The sequence below is a fragment of the Penicillium soppii genome (genome assembly GCF_028829465.1).
Source record: "Penicillium soppii strain IBT 18220 chromosome Unknown utg000002l, whole genome shotgun sequence".
NCBI lineage: Eukaryota > Fungi > Ascomycota > Eurotiomycetes > Eurotiales > Aspergillaceae > Penicillium > Penicillium soppii.
This window is the reverse complement of record NW_026643232.1, coordinates 433,896-446,322: the sequence shown is the minus strand read 5'-3', so window position 1 is coordinate 446,322 and position 12,427 is coordinate 433,896. Positions and strand designations below refer to the sequence as shown.

General features: G+C 48.6%; 8 protein-coding genes across 8 annotated transcripts; 5 read left to right on the top strand and 3 right to left on the bottom strand.

The window, feature by feature from the left end:
- Positions 1-332: 332 nt before the first annotated feature.
- Positions 333-1,524, top strand: N7529_001519 (Stk19 family serine/threonine-protein kinase; the record flags this gene model as incomplete). Its single annotated transcript, XM_057237050.1, has 3 exons — positions 333-497; positions 540-870; positions 929-1,524. 3 exons carry the CDS (start codon positions 333-335, stop codon positions 1,522-1,524), a joined length of 1,092 nt encoding a protein of 363 aa, XP_057101737.1.
- A 400-nt stretch (positions 1,525-1,924) lies between these two features.
- On the top strand, positions 1,925-2,921 carry N7529_001518 (SRPBCC family protein; the record flags this gene model as incomplete). Its single annotated transcript, XM_057237049.1, has 2 exons — positions 1,925-2,381; positions 2,446-2,921. The coding sequence occupies 2 exons, from the start codon at positions 1,925-1,927 to the stop codon at positions 2,919-2,921; spliced, it is 933 nt and encodes a 310-aa protein (XP_057101736.1).
- Positions 2,922-3,068: 147 nt separating this feature from the next.
- On the bottom strand, positions 3,069-3,616 carry N7529_001517 (uncharacterized protein; the record flags this gene model as incomplete). Its single annotated transcript, XM_057237048.1, has 4 exons — positions 3,069-3,259; positions 3,309-3,333; positions 3,412-3,501; positions 3,554-3,616. 4 exons carry the CDS (start codon positions 3,614-3,616, stop codon positions 3,069-3,071), a joined length of 369 nt encoding a protein of 122 aa, XP_057101735.1.
- Positions 3,617-4,373: 757 nt separating this feature from the next.
- N7529_001516 (C2H2 zinc finger protein) lies at positions 4,374-6,179 on the bottom strand (the record flags this gene model as incomplete). Its single annotated transcript, XM_057237047.1, has 1 exon — positions 4,374-6,179. The coding sequence occupies one exon, from the start codon at positions 6,177-6,179 to the stop codon at positions 4,374-4,376; it is 1,806 nt and encodes a 601-aa protein (XP_057101734.1).
- Positions 6,180-7,301: 1,122 nt separating this feature from the next.
- On the top strand, positions 7,302-7,547 carry N7529_001515 (protein kinase domain protein; the record flags this gene model as incomplete). The annotated part of the gene is made up of 1 exon (XM_057237046.1): positions 7,302-7,547. One exon carries the CDS (start codon positions 7,302-7,304, stop codon positions 7,545-7,547), a length of 246 nt encoding a protein of 81 aa, XP_057101733.1.
- A 20-nt stretch (positions 7,548-7,567) lies between these two features.
- On the top strand, positions 7,568-8,120 carry N7529_001514 (uncharacterized protein; the record flags this gene model as incomplete). Its single annotated transcript, XM_057237045.1, has 3 exons — positions 7,568-7,600; positions 7,651-7,891; positions 7,930-8,120. The coding sequence occupies 3 exons, from the start codon at positions 7,568-7,570 to the stop codon at positions 8,118-8,120; spliced, it is 465 nt and encodes a 154-aa protein (XP_057101732.1).
- Positions 8,121-8,828: 708 nt separating this feature from the next.
- Positions 8,829-9,783, top strand: N7529_001513 (uncharacterized protein; the record flags this gene model as incomplete). Its single annotated transcript, XM_057237044.1, has 3 exons — positions 8,829-9,029; positions 9,092-9,254; positions 9,320-9,783. The coding sequence occupies 3 exons, from the start codon at positions 8,829-8,831 to the stop codon at positions 9,781-9,783; spliced, it is 828 nt and encodes a 275-aa protein (XP_057101731.1).
- Positions 9,784-10,373: 590 nt separating this feature from the next.
- N7529_001512 (uncharacterized protein) lies at positions 10,374-11,951 on the bottom strand (the record flags this gene model as incomplete). The annotated part of the gene is made up of 4 exons (XM_057237043.1): positions 10,374-10,649; positions 10,710-10,791; positions 10,862-11,746; positions 11,803-11,951. 4 exons carry the CDS (start codon positions 11,949-11,951, stop codon positions 10,374-10,376), a joined length of 1,392 nt encoding a protein of 463 aa, XP_057101730.1.
- Between the last annotated feature and the right edge of the window lie 476 nt (positions 11,952-12,427).

Here is a 12,427-nt window from a genome sequence, read left to right as displayed (position 1 = left end):
TGCGATATAACCAGGATAATGATAATATGTTTTAGTGAGGCATTTTGTTTCTTTTTCCACTATCAAAAAATATCTACAAAATCAAGAATAGACGACGCCATTGCCTCGATCATCATCTAAAAGCGTTACTGATTGATACTGATTGATACCACTTTTACCCCACATCTACACGCAGTCATTAGTCATTTGTAGGTTACTGTATGGTAACGTGATTACAGAACTATGGCTCCCAACCTGTCATTGGTGGAAACTCTTACACATCAAATCATCTGACATAAGATAATATTTGCTGCTGAACTCGACATGTTCCTTGAAGCTCATCCACTCATGCCATGACCCTGCGTCTTACATCCGCTCCGGTATCTGGCGTCAAGAAACGAAAGCCCTCTGCTCCCAGACCCCGCGCCTCACCATTTACCGGACATGCACGCCGAAAACCTACATGTAGCGCCCGCAACTTGAAGCCGACCGAAGACTTCCATGATCCGCTTCCAGATGTAGGTGGGTCGCATTTCATATCGCAATCTACGCCAGTACAGAATGTGCGCCAAGCCATTCAATATATCCGCGATGGCATGTTCGAAGAACTTCCCGCGCGAGTCGGAATGAACAGTACCCGAATCGCCGAACTCCTCAACTTCCGCCGATCGTTACCTCCACTAGCTTCGGTGGCCCATGTTCACACTCTGTTGGAGGCACCAACGCAGGTGGAAAGGGAGATTGCCGAAATGGTGCAGAGTGGTCATATTCGACGGCTCATCATTCCGGGTCGAGGTAATGATGCGGCGGGGCTCGGCGATTGTTTGGTTCTAGCAGAGGACTGGGAGAAACTAGTGCAGGCAAGCACTGCATTGGAAACACCAGTGAAAGGTGAGTGGTGCAGTGCGCAACCTGAAAAACAAAACTTATATGATTAACAAGTCTGCAGAGAAATTTCTCGATATCCTCAAGCGCATGGGGACCTCCTCGGCGATATCGCAGGGGGTCTTTACTACAGATGAGTACAGAGCTCTGCTCCGTGCTGGCTTTATCGTCTCTTCGTCATCTTTCACGCAAGGCTCACTAAGTATCGCATCGCTTCCCAATTTACCTACAATGGCAGCGACGTCGGCTAGTCGAATCGAATCAGCTCACTCTGTATCTCCATCCGAGCGCCCTGTGCAATCAGATGCTCAAGCTCGTGCTGCCACCCTTTTTCTGTCTCTTCCTAACACGGGATCATATCTCCGCTTACTAGGGTCGGGTCGCGCGCATCTGCTTGCTCTGCTGCGGCGGTCTGCATCTGGCGAAGCTCCACTGGGTTTGTTGAAAGACCGATGGGATGGAGCCGTTGAAACCGAGAAGAGTTTCCATTTGGCCAAGCGAGCCCGGGGAGAGTTTGCAGGGGTACTTCCCGGCAAAACCAAAAAGTGGAAAGAGCTAAATGGTATGCATTTCCGATGGGTGTTGGAAGAAGCCCTTGGCGCAGGACTCGTGGAGATGTTTGAGACTGGCAGCGTGGGACCTGGGATCCGCTGTCTATAGCCTCTTCGTCTCCTACATTGCACGCAGTTCTTTGTTGACAGGCCCATTATCCCTGTTCCAATTATCGTGGATGGTCCAGTGTCCTACTGGGGAATGATCGAGTTCTGTGTAGTGCAAATAGTGCCTTATCAGGATTCCAGTCTAAGGTGTTTATGTAGAGCTTGTATATTATACACTTCTTATTCGCTCAACCTAATAAATACATCAAGATTTATCATACACACATCTTTAGTCTTTTATGCATTACTCTAAATACTTGAGTACTTTCGATATTTGTGAAATATTAAAAGCGAGGAAATATATCCACAAAATACTGCCCACCTGTTCCATATAAGCTTTGCCGATCAACTCCACACGCAGCTCGACCCTGGACCTCCTTTCTTCAAATACATGCTCAACAATGCCATTCATCAAACTAAACCCTCACCCACTAGGAGATCTCCCAAATCACCCCGATATCGATAGCCCCTCATCCCAGGATGTGGCCTCACTCATCCAAACAATTCTCCTCGAAGCCGACCCACTTCTAACCAAGCTCCGGTCAAACCTCCAAACAGACTCCAAAGGCCGCCCATCCCCACCCTCAAAAGCAAAAGTAGAACTCTCACAGGGTCTCCACGACAATGAATTCTGGGTATGTCGCCAAAGTGACCATCAAGACTCCGCCATAGATGGCACAGGGTCCTGGCGCGAATTTGAGGCAGGCTTGCGTCATAACCACGCCGAACATGAAATGGAGTATACGCCCAGCGTGACAAAGGTCAAGCAGCTCCTCAATTGGGATAAAGACTCCCACTTTGACTCCAGTAAACGAATTGAGGTTTTAAATACCGGATATAAAGATTTCATCGTTGAGCGTGAGTCAATCTATAAACCAAATAGCTTGGTGTATAGCCGGAAAACCAACTGACAAATCTCCAGTCAACCTAATAGTCCACACTTTCCACCCGCAAGCCCTAATCCGGCCTCGGGCGTTTATATCTTGGACTGTGTCTGCAAGCTTCGAGACCAAGTCAGAGAATGGTGAGCAGAGCACGGAAGCGCAAACAGGCTTCATCACAGTGCAGGTTCCATTCCGTCTCCCCAATCCCACCGAGGCATCAGAGTATGGGCAGCTCTGTGCGGAAATCAGAGAGTCTGTTCCGCCGCGGACAATCTTCGGTCATTATGCCAGTATTGAGCGGGTGGAACTAGTCGCCCCCACCACTCTTGAGACTTCTTCTGGTCGTCTTATTCAGTGGACTATGGCGACGACGTCAGAGGCTGGTGGGAAGATACCGCAGTGGGTTCAGCGGAATTGGACGCTGGGCGGGGTGCCCAAGGCTGTTGTTGCTGATGTGGGGTTGTTTATTGGGTGGGTTATGAAGAGGAGGAAGGGGAGGTTGGAAGAAGAGTAAACTCAGGCTTTGATATTGACCATGTCTACTATTGGCGTGTAGAATAATGTTGAGATGATGGCATACATACAGAATATCCCGTTGTTACGTGTGTATATATATCATCATAACGTCGAGATATAACTCTTTATCAACTGAAATAAGAAATCAAGCCACTAGAACACCCCAGGCCTGCAACGCAGCGCATAATCCGACAACCGAGGCAGTGTCATTAATCCCATACTTAGCATACCATGCTGAGCTAGCCCAAAGCACAACATTAACCAGACCAGCAATGGCTTTGTTCAACGGGTCTTGGAGAAGACTAGGGTCGCGCGACCATTGCCAGTGAAGAAGACCTGTTCGCATTAGAAAACTGGACAAGCTATATGAGATGGAAATAAATACCAGTCAAAAGTAGAAATCCACTACCCTGATAGTGATAAGTGTTTGTTAGCTTGAAACCAGATTGCATAATTCAAGACATTGAAGGTATCGTTAGTTGACGCACCTGGTACCACCCCACAGTCCCACTAGCCCATGGCTTTGTGCCTGCGATAGCCTTGAATCTGGGGTCGGATGTCCACTGCTTACCCATGATCTGGGAATGGTTAATACGCAAGATTTGTAATAGGGGTTGGGCTGTGTGATACCGTGTGCGCCACGGAGAGAAACACGAATGATCCGGCAGATACCTGCAAGAGGGAGGGAGACATGATTTTGGTATACTAAATGGTTCAATTCAGGGATGGATGTTCCCAGATATTAAAGAATAATGAAGCGAAGAGGAATATTTATGGAATGCCTCGGTACAATTTTTGGGCGTGGAGAGGTGGAGAGTCCGAGGTTTCAGCGATTTTCCTATGAACGCAATTGAAAGGGATCATCACATTATCCTATCCTATTGATTCTTTTGCTTACGTAGTATTTTCTATATAATTATATGTGTTAAATAAAGAGCTTACTCTTAGTTAAGGGTATATTATCACTACCTAAGTCGGAAATAGCGTAAGAATCAACTCCAAATCCAGCGTAATCCATCCACATATTCTTCAGACACCATCTCTCCATGGAAGCCCCAAAGACACAGGTTCAGGTGTCAATTGTTCAGAAGCAATATTCTCCGTTCCATCGCGATATGAGACCAATTTTAGTGCGCCAAACTCCTCGGCCATTCAACTAGAAGCAAAAGAGAGAAGAAAATACGACGCGCGTTGCTGCTCGCCCCGGTATGAGTATAAAGTAGGCTAGAACGAGAATATGCCCCGGTACATGAGACAAAAGAGAAAAAGAAAATAGGAACAAATAGAGGGAATGTAGAATAGGAAACACCAATTCCGCAATTGGTGATCATGAAGGGCATCAAGCTTGGGCCCCAAAAGTGAATGGGACAATCAAGACGTATCGACAAAGTGGACAAGGAGGGAGCTAGCTCTTCAGGTTGGGACGTATCGTACACACAACAACTTCTGACTACCGTCCAGCGTTGTTCAGGTTTACTTCCACTGGGGCCGGGGGCACGGATGAATTAGTTGATGCGATGTGCGCGCGTAAAGCGGCGACTTCAGTGCGCAGGCCATTCATTTCTTCGTGCATGGTTCGTACGTGTGCCCATAGCTTATCAATTTGACTGGCGTCACTCGAGTTTGGGTCTGGCCCATCGGGTCCCTTGTAGGTAGATAAACTGTGGGTGCTAGAGTGGCTGTGCGAAGGAGTGTGCTTGGTTGCAGCCTGCATGCCGAATCGAGCATCGGGTGAGGTCATACCCGGGGGCAGGGGCAGTTGAGGTACGCCTGGTTGAGGAAGGGGTAAGCCGAGGGTGGGCGGCGCGTGATTCGAGGATGGATTTGCTCGCCCGAATGAGGACTGCGGGTGTGGCAGGGATTGTCCCATACCGGGAGAATGGGCGCGATGTGGCGGTGCACTGTCATGTTGCGATGAAAGGGCACTCGGAGATAGTGGTTTGGGACTATCGCTGAGATTGTTGGGTGGGAAGATGGATGATCCGGAGGTGAGTCCTGCGGGTGGGAAAGTCATATTTCCAGGCTGCGAAACTGATGATTGGTTTCCTCCATGATTAGCCGGAGGCGGGTAGAGATGACTAGGACGACTAGTTGCGATAGGTGGGTAAGTGCTGGACTGGCGCGAATTGAGCGAATCAGACCGAGCGACTGTATCAGAATCATGCTTGCGAATGCTAGGCATGAGACGTCGCTCGTCTTCTTCATCCATGCGCTCTGGCTCCGCTGTGTACATCAATCCATCCATATCGTCCGGTCCTCCGGTCGCGCCATCACCATATTCATCATCTGCGGCAAAGCTGCCCATACTGGAGCGTCGACCCGCACAGCCCCCTTGTCCTTTGTTGTGTCGGGCGAGCGCATCGCCCCGGGCAAAGCGGCGTCCACATTTGGGACAGATATGTGGTCGCTCGCCCGTATGCAGCTTTGTGTGACGCTTTAAGTCGTGTAGTCTTCGGAAACGCGACTGGCAAGTTTGACACACGAAAGGCTTTTCTTGGCTATGGGTGAGCAAATGGCTCTTGAGATTATGTTGGCGCGTGAACTCTGTGGCGCAGTAAGGGCATCGGTGTTTTTTCGATGATGGAGAACGCGGGCCGCCTCGATTGTAGCCTGCGTTTGGTAGACTTAGTCCGCGCCGGGGGTCATTCATGGTAGGCATGGGATATGAGAATGCCTTCCCGTCGTGGTCGATCTCGGAGTCATCACGAGGCCGTCGATCTCCATCTTGGGAAGTTGATTCTTCGATAGGACCCGGGCTCGCGACCGTTGAGTTATGCATCAGTGATCCGTGATGATCATTCGATCCGTATGGGTCCAGGGGCGAGCCGTTCGCGTTTGAGTCGATATGCATTTGTTCCGGAGACGTATGGACGGAGGGTTCATGGATTGTAGCACCCGGCGACTTTTCGCTTGCGCCTAAAGCCTCTCGGGCCACCTGTGAGCTGTTTCGTTCAGCATCCTTCTCGTGCTCCGGGCGATCCGCCGGTACTGATGTAGGGCTCGTCATTGGAGGCAGTTGTAGTTGATCACTTGATCGCGAAACGTGTAGACCGGCACTGGCAATGGAGCTCAGGCTGTCGGGTTTGGGTTGAGGTTTGAATAAAGAGAGTGGTTCGGAACTGGTAATGGAATTTGCAGATAGCGGGTTGGACACAGCGACGGGCTCATTCGACATCAACGTCGCCATGGAGAAAGAAGGTTTCGCGCCAGCCTCAAAGGGTGGACGGGTGTAGGCGACAGCTACTCTTGATGTCATGTTAGGAAATTGTGGAATTAGAGGAAAGGAATTCGACTAACGTTCATCCAGAATTCACAAATATGAAGGCAGACGAGGTTTGAGGGGGAAATAATGAAGACAGAGAGAGAGAGAGAGAGAACGAAGACCAGGGCGTGTGGGGCGTTTCTCACCAAGAGGAGTGTGGCGCAAGCTGACGAGTAGTTTCAGCTTTCGAACTTGTCCAGGCAAAGACGATCCACCGGGATGCACCCAGGGGCTTTGGCCTCGCGTTAAAATAGCAATCGAAGACCGAGTGGATCAGAATCAATCGTGAAGAAGTTTGGGAACCGGAGTAGAGTGAAGGCGATGAAAAGTGAGAGAGTAGCTGAGTTGTGGATACAATGTTGCCTTGTAATCAAGGTAATGAACATTCACTTCATTATTCGAAGTACACTACTCAAACAACAACAGATCAACCAAAGAAAATAAGAGAAACAGGCGGGAATTGGTGGGGACTAGGAAGAAGTCGAGGCTCTAGGAAAAATGAACCCTGAGGCAGACAAGTACTCGATACTTATTTGTAGTATGTAACTATGTGTGTATTACGAGGTATCCGGTACTTGGTTAAGATTGAGGCTGTGTAGACCGCTAAACGCTGAGTGGCTGTCGGGGCGCGAGGACTATGCGGCTGACATATCCTTTCCATGCTATATAGGTGAGTCTACGGAGTACATACATAATATATTGCCTCTGCTGGGTGGGGCTTTCCTATTTTAGCTGCCGCCGGTTTGTGAGGGCGCTCAGAGTCAGGCTCACTGAGTAAATTTCAGTCCGGGCTCAGGCTCAGTGAGCTGCTCAGTGCCATCACGTGATAACCAGTGTGGTCCTAATAAGCGCTTATGTAGTGAGTGCTCAGTGACTCTGATTAGCTGTTATTAAGCACTCAGTTCACACCCAGCCCATATCTAAAGTAGCTCTTTGCCCTACAATACAGTTTATCTTGCAACTAATTTTTGATAGCCATCATTTCTTACTGTACGCCTAGGCTACAGCTCATAGGTATTATAAAGTTATATAGTGATTAGCTAATTAGCGAGATATGATAAAGTGACGAAAAGATTCGAATAGCCAGACGGTATAGATCTAAAGCTCGAGAATATCATGATCTCATTTGAAGATCCAACTGTGCTTGCTGATTTCTTGGATTCTCAGCTTGAAAACCCGATGGCTTTCAAAATTGATACCGCGGGACGACCAGTGTATCAGTCCCGTAATGACTTCGGGCCACTCAAAAGCCTACGAAGTATACCACAGCTTGTCGACTTTGGCTTGGCAACCACACTCGAGGAAGACGACGACTGGGGCGTTTGGCCCATCAGCCAGACCACTACCGGGCGCCAGAGGTAATTTTGGGTAATGGATGGCAAATGCCTGCCGATATTTGGAATCTTGGTGTTCTGGTGCGTCCCGTTCTTCTCTGGAGTTGTTGCATCCACTAATTCCGGTCCAGTTGTCGGATATGGTGGAAGGCAAAGAGCTATTTCGGCACATTCATGATCAAAAAGGTCGCTACGATGCCAAATTACACGTCGCTGAGATGATCGCCTTAATCGGTTCACCCCCTCCAGGGGTCATACAAAGGTATCAATACATGCGAGAGTGCTCGTGGCCGAAACCTGTCAGACAAGAAGACGGTAGAGTAAGCCAGACCGCGGAGGAGTACTTCTGCGGGCCATTCTTTGACAACAATGGTATCACTGGGTTCCTATCTCGAACGAATTATTCTCAGACTCACGGAACATCGAAGACCACATCCCCGACCGCAAATTAGGCGACACAGCTTCCTTTCTTGAGGAAGAGGAGAGGGAAGCGTTTTTGGACTTCGCCAAGGCAATGCTTGTCTGGCATCCAGATGCAAGAAAAACGGCAGGCGAATTGATCGTGCATCCTTTTCTTCAATCAAGGCAAACAAGCGCCTGATTTCTGCGAGCATTTGCTAACGGAAAGACTCGACTTCGTGTTTGATCCCAGTTCGGCGATGCCATCAGATGACTGGTTAAGTGTTAACGTAGTTGTATGTTGAACGACATCCAATAGAGTTAGTTCGTCTGTCTTTGATAAGAAATCAATAGCATTATACCTTGAATGGGATCCAAGACATCAATCGCAACTTCATCAGGGTCATGATTCTACAAATTTCTGTCGATGCGGGTGAGCGATCAAAGGTCGCCTGTTCCGCCGCGTCTCCCCTGCTTGCTAAAGAGGCACATTTCACTCTCCTGATGAGGCAGAATGGTCCATTTTCCTTTTCCCCTTTGACAAACGGAGCCAGCGTCGCTCCTGCCTTGTCGCGGCCCCGTTGGAGCACGCCCGCAGATCTGATAAGCAACTCCCCAAGCGAATTGACACTCAATAAAATGAGCAAGGCAAGAGCCTACCACCAGAAAGTCTAAGGTTATATCTTTCCAAATTGTTTGCTGGGAAGGCTCAGTCGATGTGCAAGTAACTTCTCCGCTCTATCGCAATTCAAAATTCAACTGCAGGCTCGTTTCGTCGCTCGTGCTCGTGCAATTATTCTGATCCATGGGATCCTCACCAGTATGATTACTATTGGTTGGATACGCATTTGAAGCACTGCGGCCCAATATCGACGATGGTATCCTGCTCGCAACAACGAAGTTGTCAAACATGACCATTCACGACGGCTACGTCTCTGTTGATCCCTGGTTGAGGTGGGGGACAGTCTATGACTACCTCGATCCTCACGAACTGGTCGTCCTGGGTGGTCGCGATGGTTCAGTTGGTGTTGGCGGCCTTGTTTTGGGAGGCGGTATATCGCAGTTTACGCCAAAGCGAGGATTTGCCTGCGACAATGTCAAAAGTTTTCAGGTATGACAAACACCATAGACGAAGTTTTGGCTTGTAAAATATTGTTAACCATCCTGCCCCAGATCGTGGTTGCTGGTGGCAAAATCCTAGAAATAACCGCAAACTCTCACTGTCAGCTATTCCAAGCCTTGAAAGGAGGCCAAAACAAGTTTGGCGTCATCACGCGACTTGACCTTTTTACATATCCCTCGCCGCAATTATACTCGGTCTCCACCAAGTTAAAATGTCTGAATTAGACCAATTGGCCGACGTGTACGACAATTACGTGAGAATCTACTCGGGCAATCCAGGCGCCCAGAATCTCGAAGTATCACTGACGAGCTTATATGTCCCTTCTACCGGCGAGCCGTATCTCCAGCTTGTTATGCTCTCATCATCTGGGAACAACGTGACTTGGACCAAGCAGGACCAATCTGGCGGACTTGCTCTTCCCCCACCACTGGCGGAATTTAACAACCTATCATATACACATGTCGAGGAAAGTAAGGGAACGATGAGCAAGCTTGCTTCTGGGGGCTCATCCCCCTCGGGCCTGCGCTATGATTTGAGGACGTTTGCCTTCTATAGCAGCTCGACAATGCTGAAACGGATCAAACAGATCTTCGACGAAGAATTTGCACCGATATCCAAGGAGATTGCTGGTTTCTCTGGAGTGATAGAGTGGCAGATCGTTACTGAGAATGCGATTGCACAAGGTGTGGCCCATGGCGGGAATGTGCCTGGTTTTAAGGGTGGTGGCCCGGTCATCCGTTAGTTACACTCCCCATGTAGAAAATGTCACCTAAGATTAGCTAATATGGCTGCAGTGTTTACAATGGCAAATAGCTAGCTTTACCCCGAGGGAGACAAAGCTGCGCACTTGGCAGGACAATGAGTCGTGGAGCGTGGGCAGGCACTGGCGAAAGAGCTTGGCACATATGCCCGGTTCTTCCAAGGTAGCTGGGTTCTCAAACAACATATCTTGATCATATTTATACAGTTGAAGTCATACGTATAATTTATTATAGCAACGTAAACAAATCACGTGAATGAAAATCTTGGAAAGATCATGCCAAAATAAATATGCCAATTTTGGATAAGAACCATCACTGTAAGGCTACCAGAGATCAGTCATACCAACAGTTGCCTCATGGGACAGAGAAAAGCAAGGACTGAAAATATGCACCTTCTTAGGAGTTCTTGTCAAGTTGTAACTCCGCCGGAAAACATGTGAAGACAGACCAGTAAAATTAAGACCAATGGGTGTATTATCGTAACCGTGTTACAATCTCGTCCTCCCAGACTGTGGTGCCATAGATTCTACTATAGACACAAAAACCAAGATTTATCCTTCTTTGGCTAGATCTATGATAACTGTGAAAAAGCAGTCTCAAATGCTGCCAATAGAGGAGCAATATGAGATTCCTCGAAGATCAGCATAGGGCGCAACCGAATGGTTTGCACACCGCAGCTACCGATGTTGATGCCCAACTCGCGCATCTTCTTCAGCAGACTGCTTGAGTCAGGCGTGTCAAAGGCAATATAAGTGCCCTTGTTCTTGCCACGGAGACTGTGCATTTTGTTGGGATACTTGGCTGCCAGAGTAGCCAGGCTATCGTAGAGGACTGCGCCAACTTGAGCCTGTCATGAAAGAGATATTCTTAGCGATTGGCTTTCATCGGATGATAAGGTGAGGCTTACCGATTTTTCAACCAGCTTATTGCTCAGAATCTCGTCAATGATGGCATTGCAGATGATGATTCGGGCGGCATCTCCCATCCATCTGATTAATGTGGTTAGTTCATTTTATTCAACAGAATGATCATTCATTTTCCGATTTCAGGATTTCTCACGTATTGAATTGCCGATAGGTCTTGTCGGGGCGAAGGTTCTCATCGCTGAAGAAGTATCCAGCAGTTTGGGCCTTCTTGGAGAATGTAACAATATCCACTGGTGCAGGCAGCTCCCAGTGCTCATGCGCCCAGAATCTGCCTGTTGCTCCGAAGCCGGTCTGGACCTCGTCAACTATCAGGGTGATACCATGTTTCTTGGTGATAGCCTGAAGCTTCTGGAAAAAGTCTGGGGAGGCATGGTTGTCGCCTCCTTCGCTTTGAATGGGCTCAACAATGATACCAGCCACAGGGCAGTGCCAGGAAGAAATGATGTTTTCAATCTCTTGCAGGCAGCGCTCCTCTTCCAGTGCGTTCTCGTGAACGTAGGTTTCCAAAGGATATTTGATCTGGGGGAAAGTGGCCTGGGGCCACTTGAAAGCAGGAATATCTACCTTGTGGATGGGCTTAGAGCGGGTGGTGGACAAACTGCCAAAGCTGCGGCCATGGAAGGAGTTACGGAAGCTGAGAATAGCCAGATCTGGGGAGCCAGGCGCCTGGTTTTTCATTGCTGTGGCCTGCTCATCCTCGGTCCAAGGGCTGCCGGCTCGTTGCTGCCGACGATAGGCCATGAAAGCCGCTTTGAAAGCGAGATCATTGGCCTCAGACCCGGATTGCGCTGGGAACAACTGTGTGCATCCAGGAGGCGCTGCCCGCATCAGACCATCGCGCAATAGGGCAAGCCATTGACGGGAAGGGAAATTTCCAGCAGCCGGGCGGTTGACTAGGGCAGAGACAATCTCTGGTGATTTTGCGGCCTTTATCAAAGCGGGGTTGTTATATCCGACAGGAATAGAGGCGATTTGCGCATATACGTCAAGGTAGGTGTTACCGTCAACGTCAATGATGCTAGGGTGGACCGTCAGGAAATGAGCCAGGAGGCCTAAATAAGTTTGATGACTCACTAGTTTCCGAAGCTTTGGTCATAATCAATGACCATTTGCACAGTACGGGCATCAATGACAGCATCTAAATCTTCTTTGATTCTGTGCGTCTCAGGTCCAGGGACCGCTGTGCGGATGGAGGGCTCGGAGGGTTCAGATACAGAAGACATGATGAAACAGAAAAAGAAAGAAGCGAAAAAATCACAAAAAGATAACAGAGATCCGTTATCGATATTGCCTGGAAAGAAAACCCCCAAAGGCAGTGACTCGGTGCACTTATATGAGACTCCAGGCACATAGCTAGCCGACTCGGACCGGGTAGGCAACTTGAGACCCGGATGAAAACGAGAGAAAATGTTTTGGAACAAAAGACCGTACAGGGATTCACAAAGTCCAGGCAATTAAATGCTTGCTGACGGGCGAAACTTACCGATCTAACTTTTTCTAAATAGATCGAGTGTATATAGAAGGCCGGGTGACGGTACCCGGGAACTTGATTTTTTGTTCCGCAATATCATACCCGAAATGTTGTATTTTCCGTGGTACAAATCGAAATCTTACATGCTCTCTAAATCTATTGGTTTTTCCTATCAATGTCGTCGAAGGCCCGGGTTCTTTCGGTTGGAAGTGGTGTTATTTTTGCTAC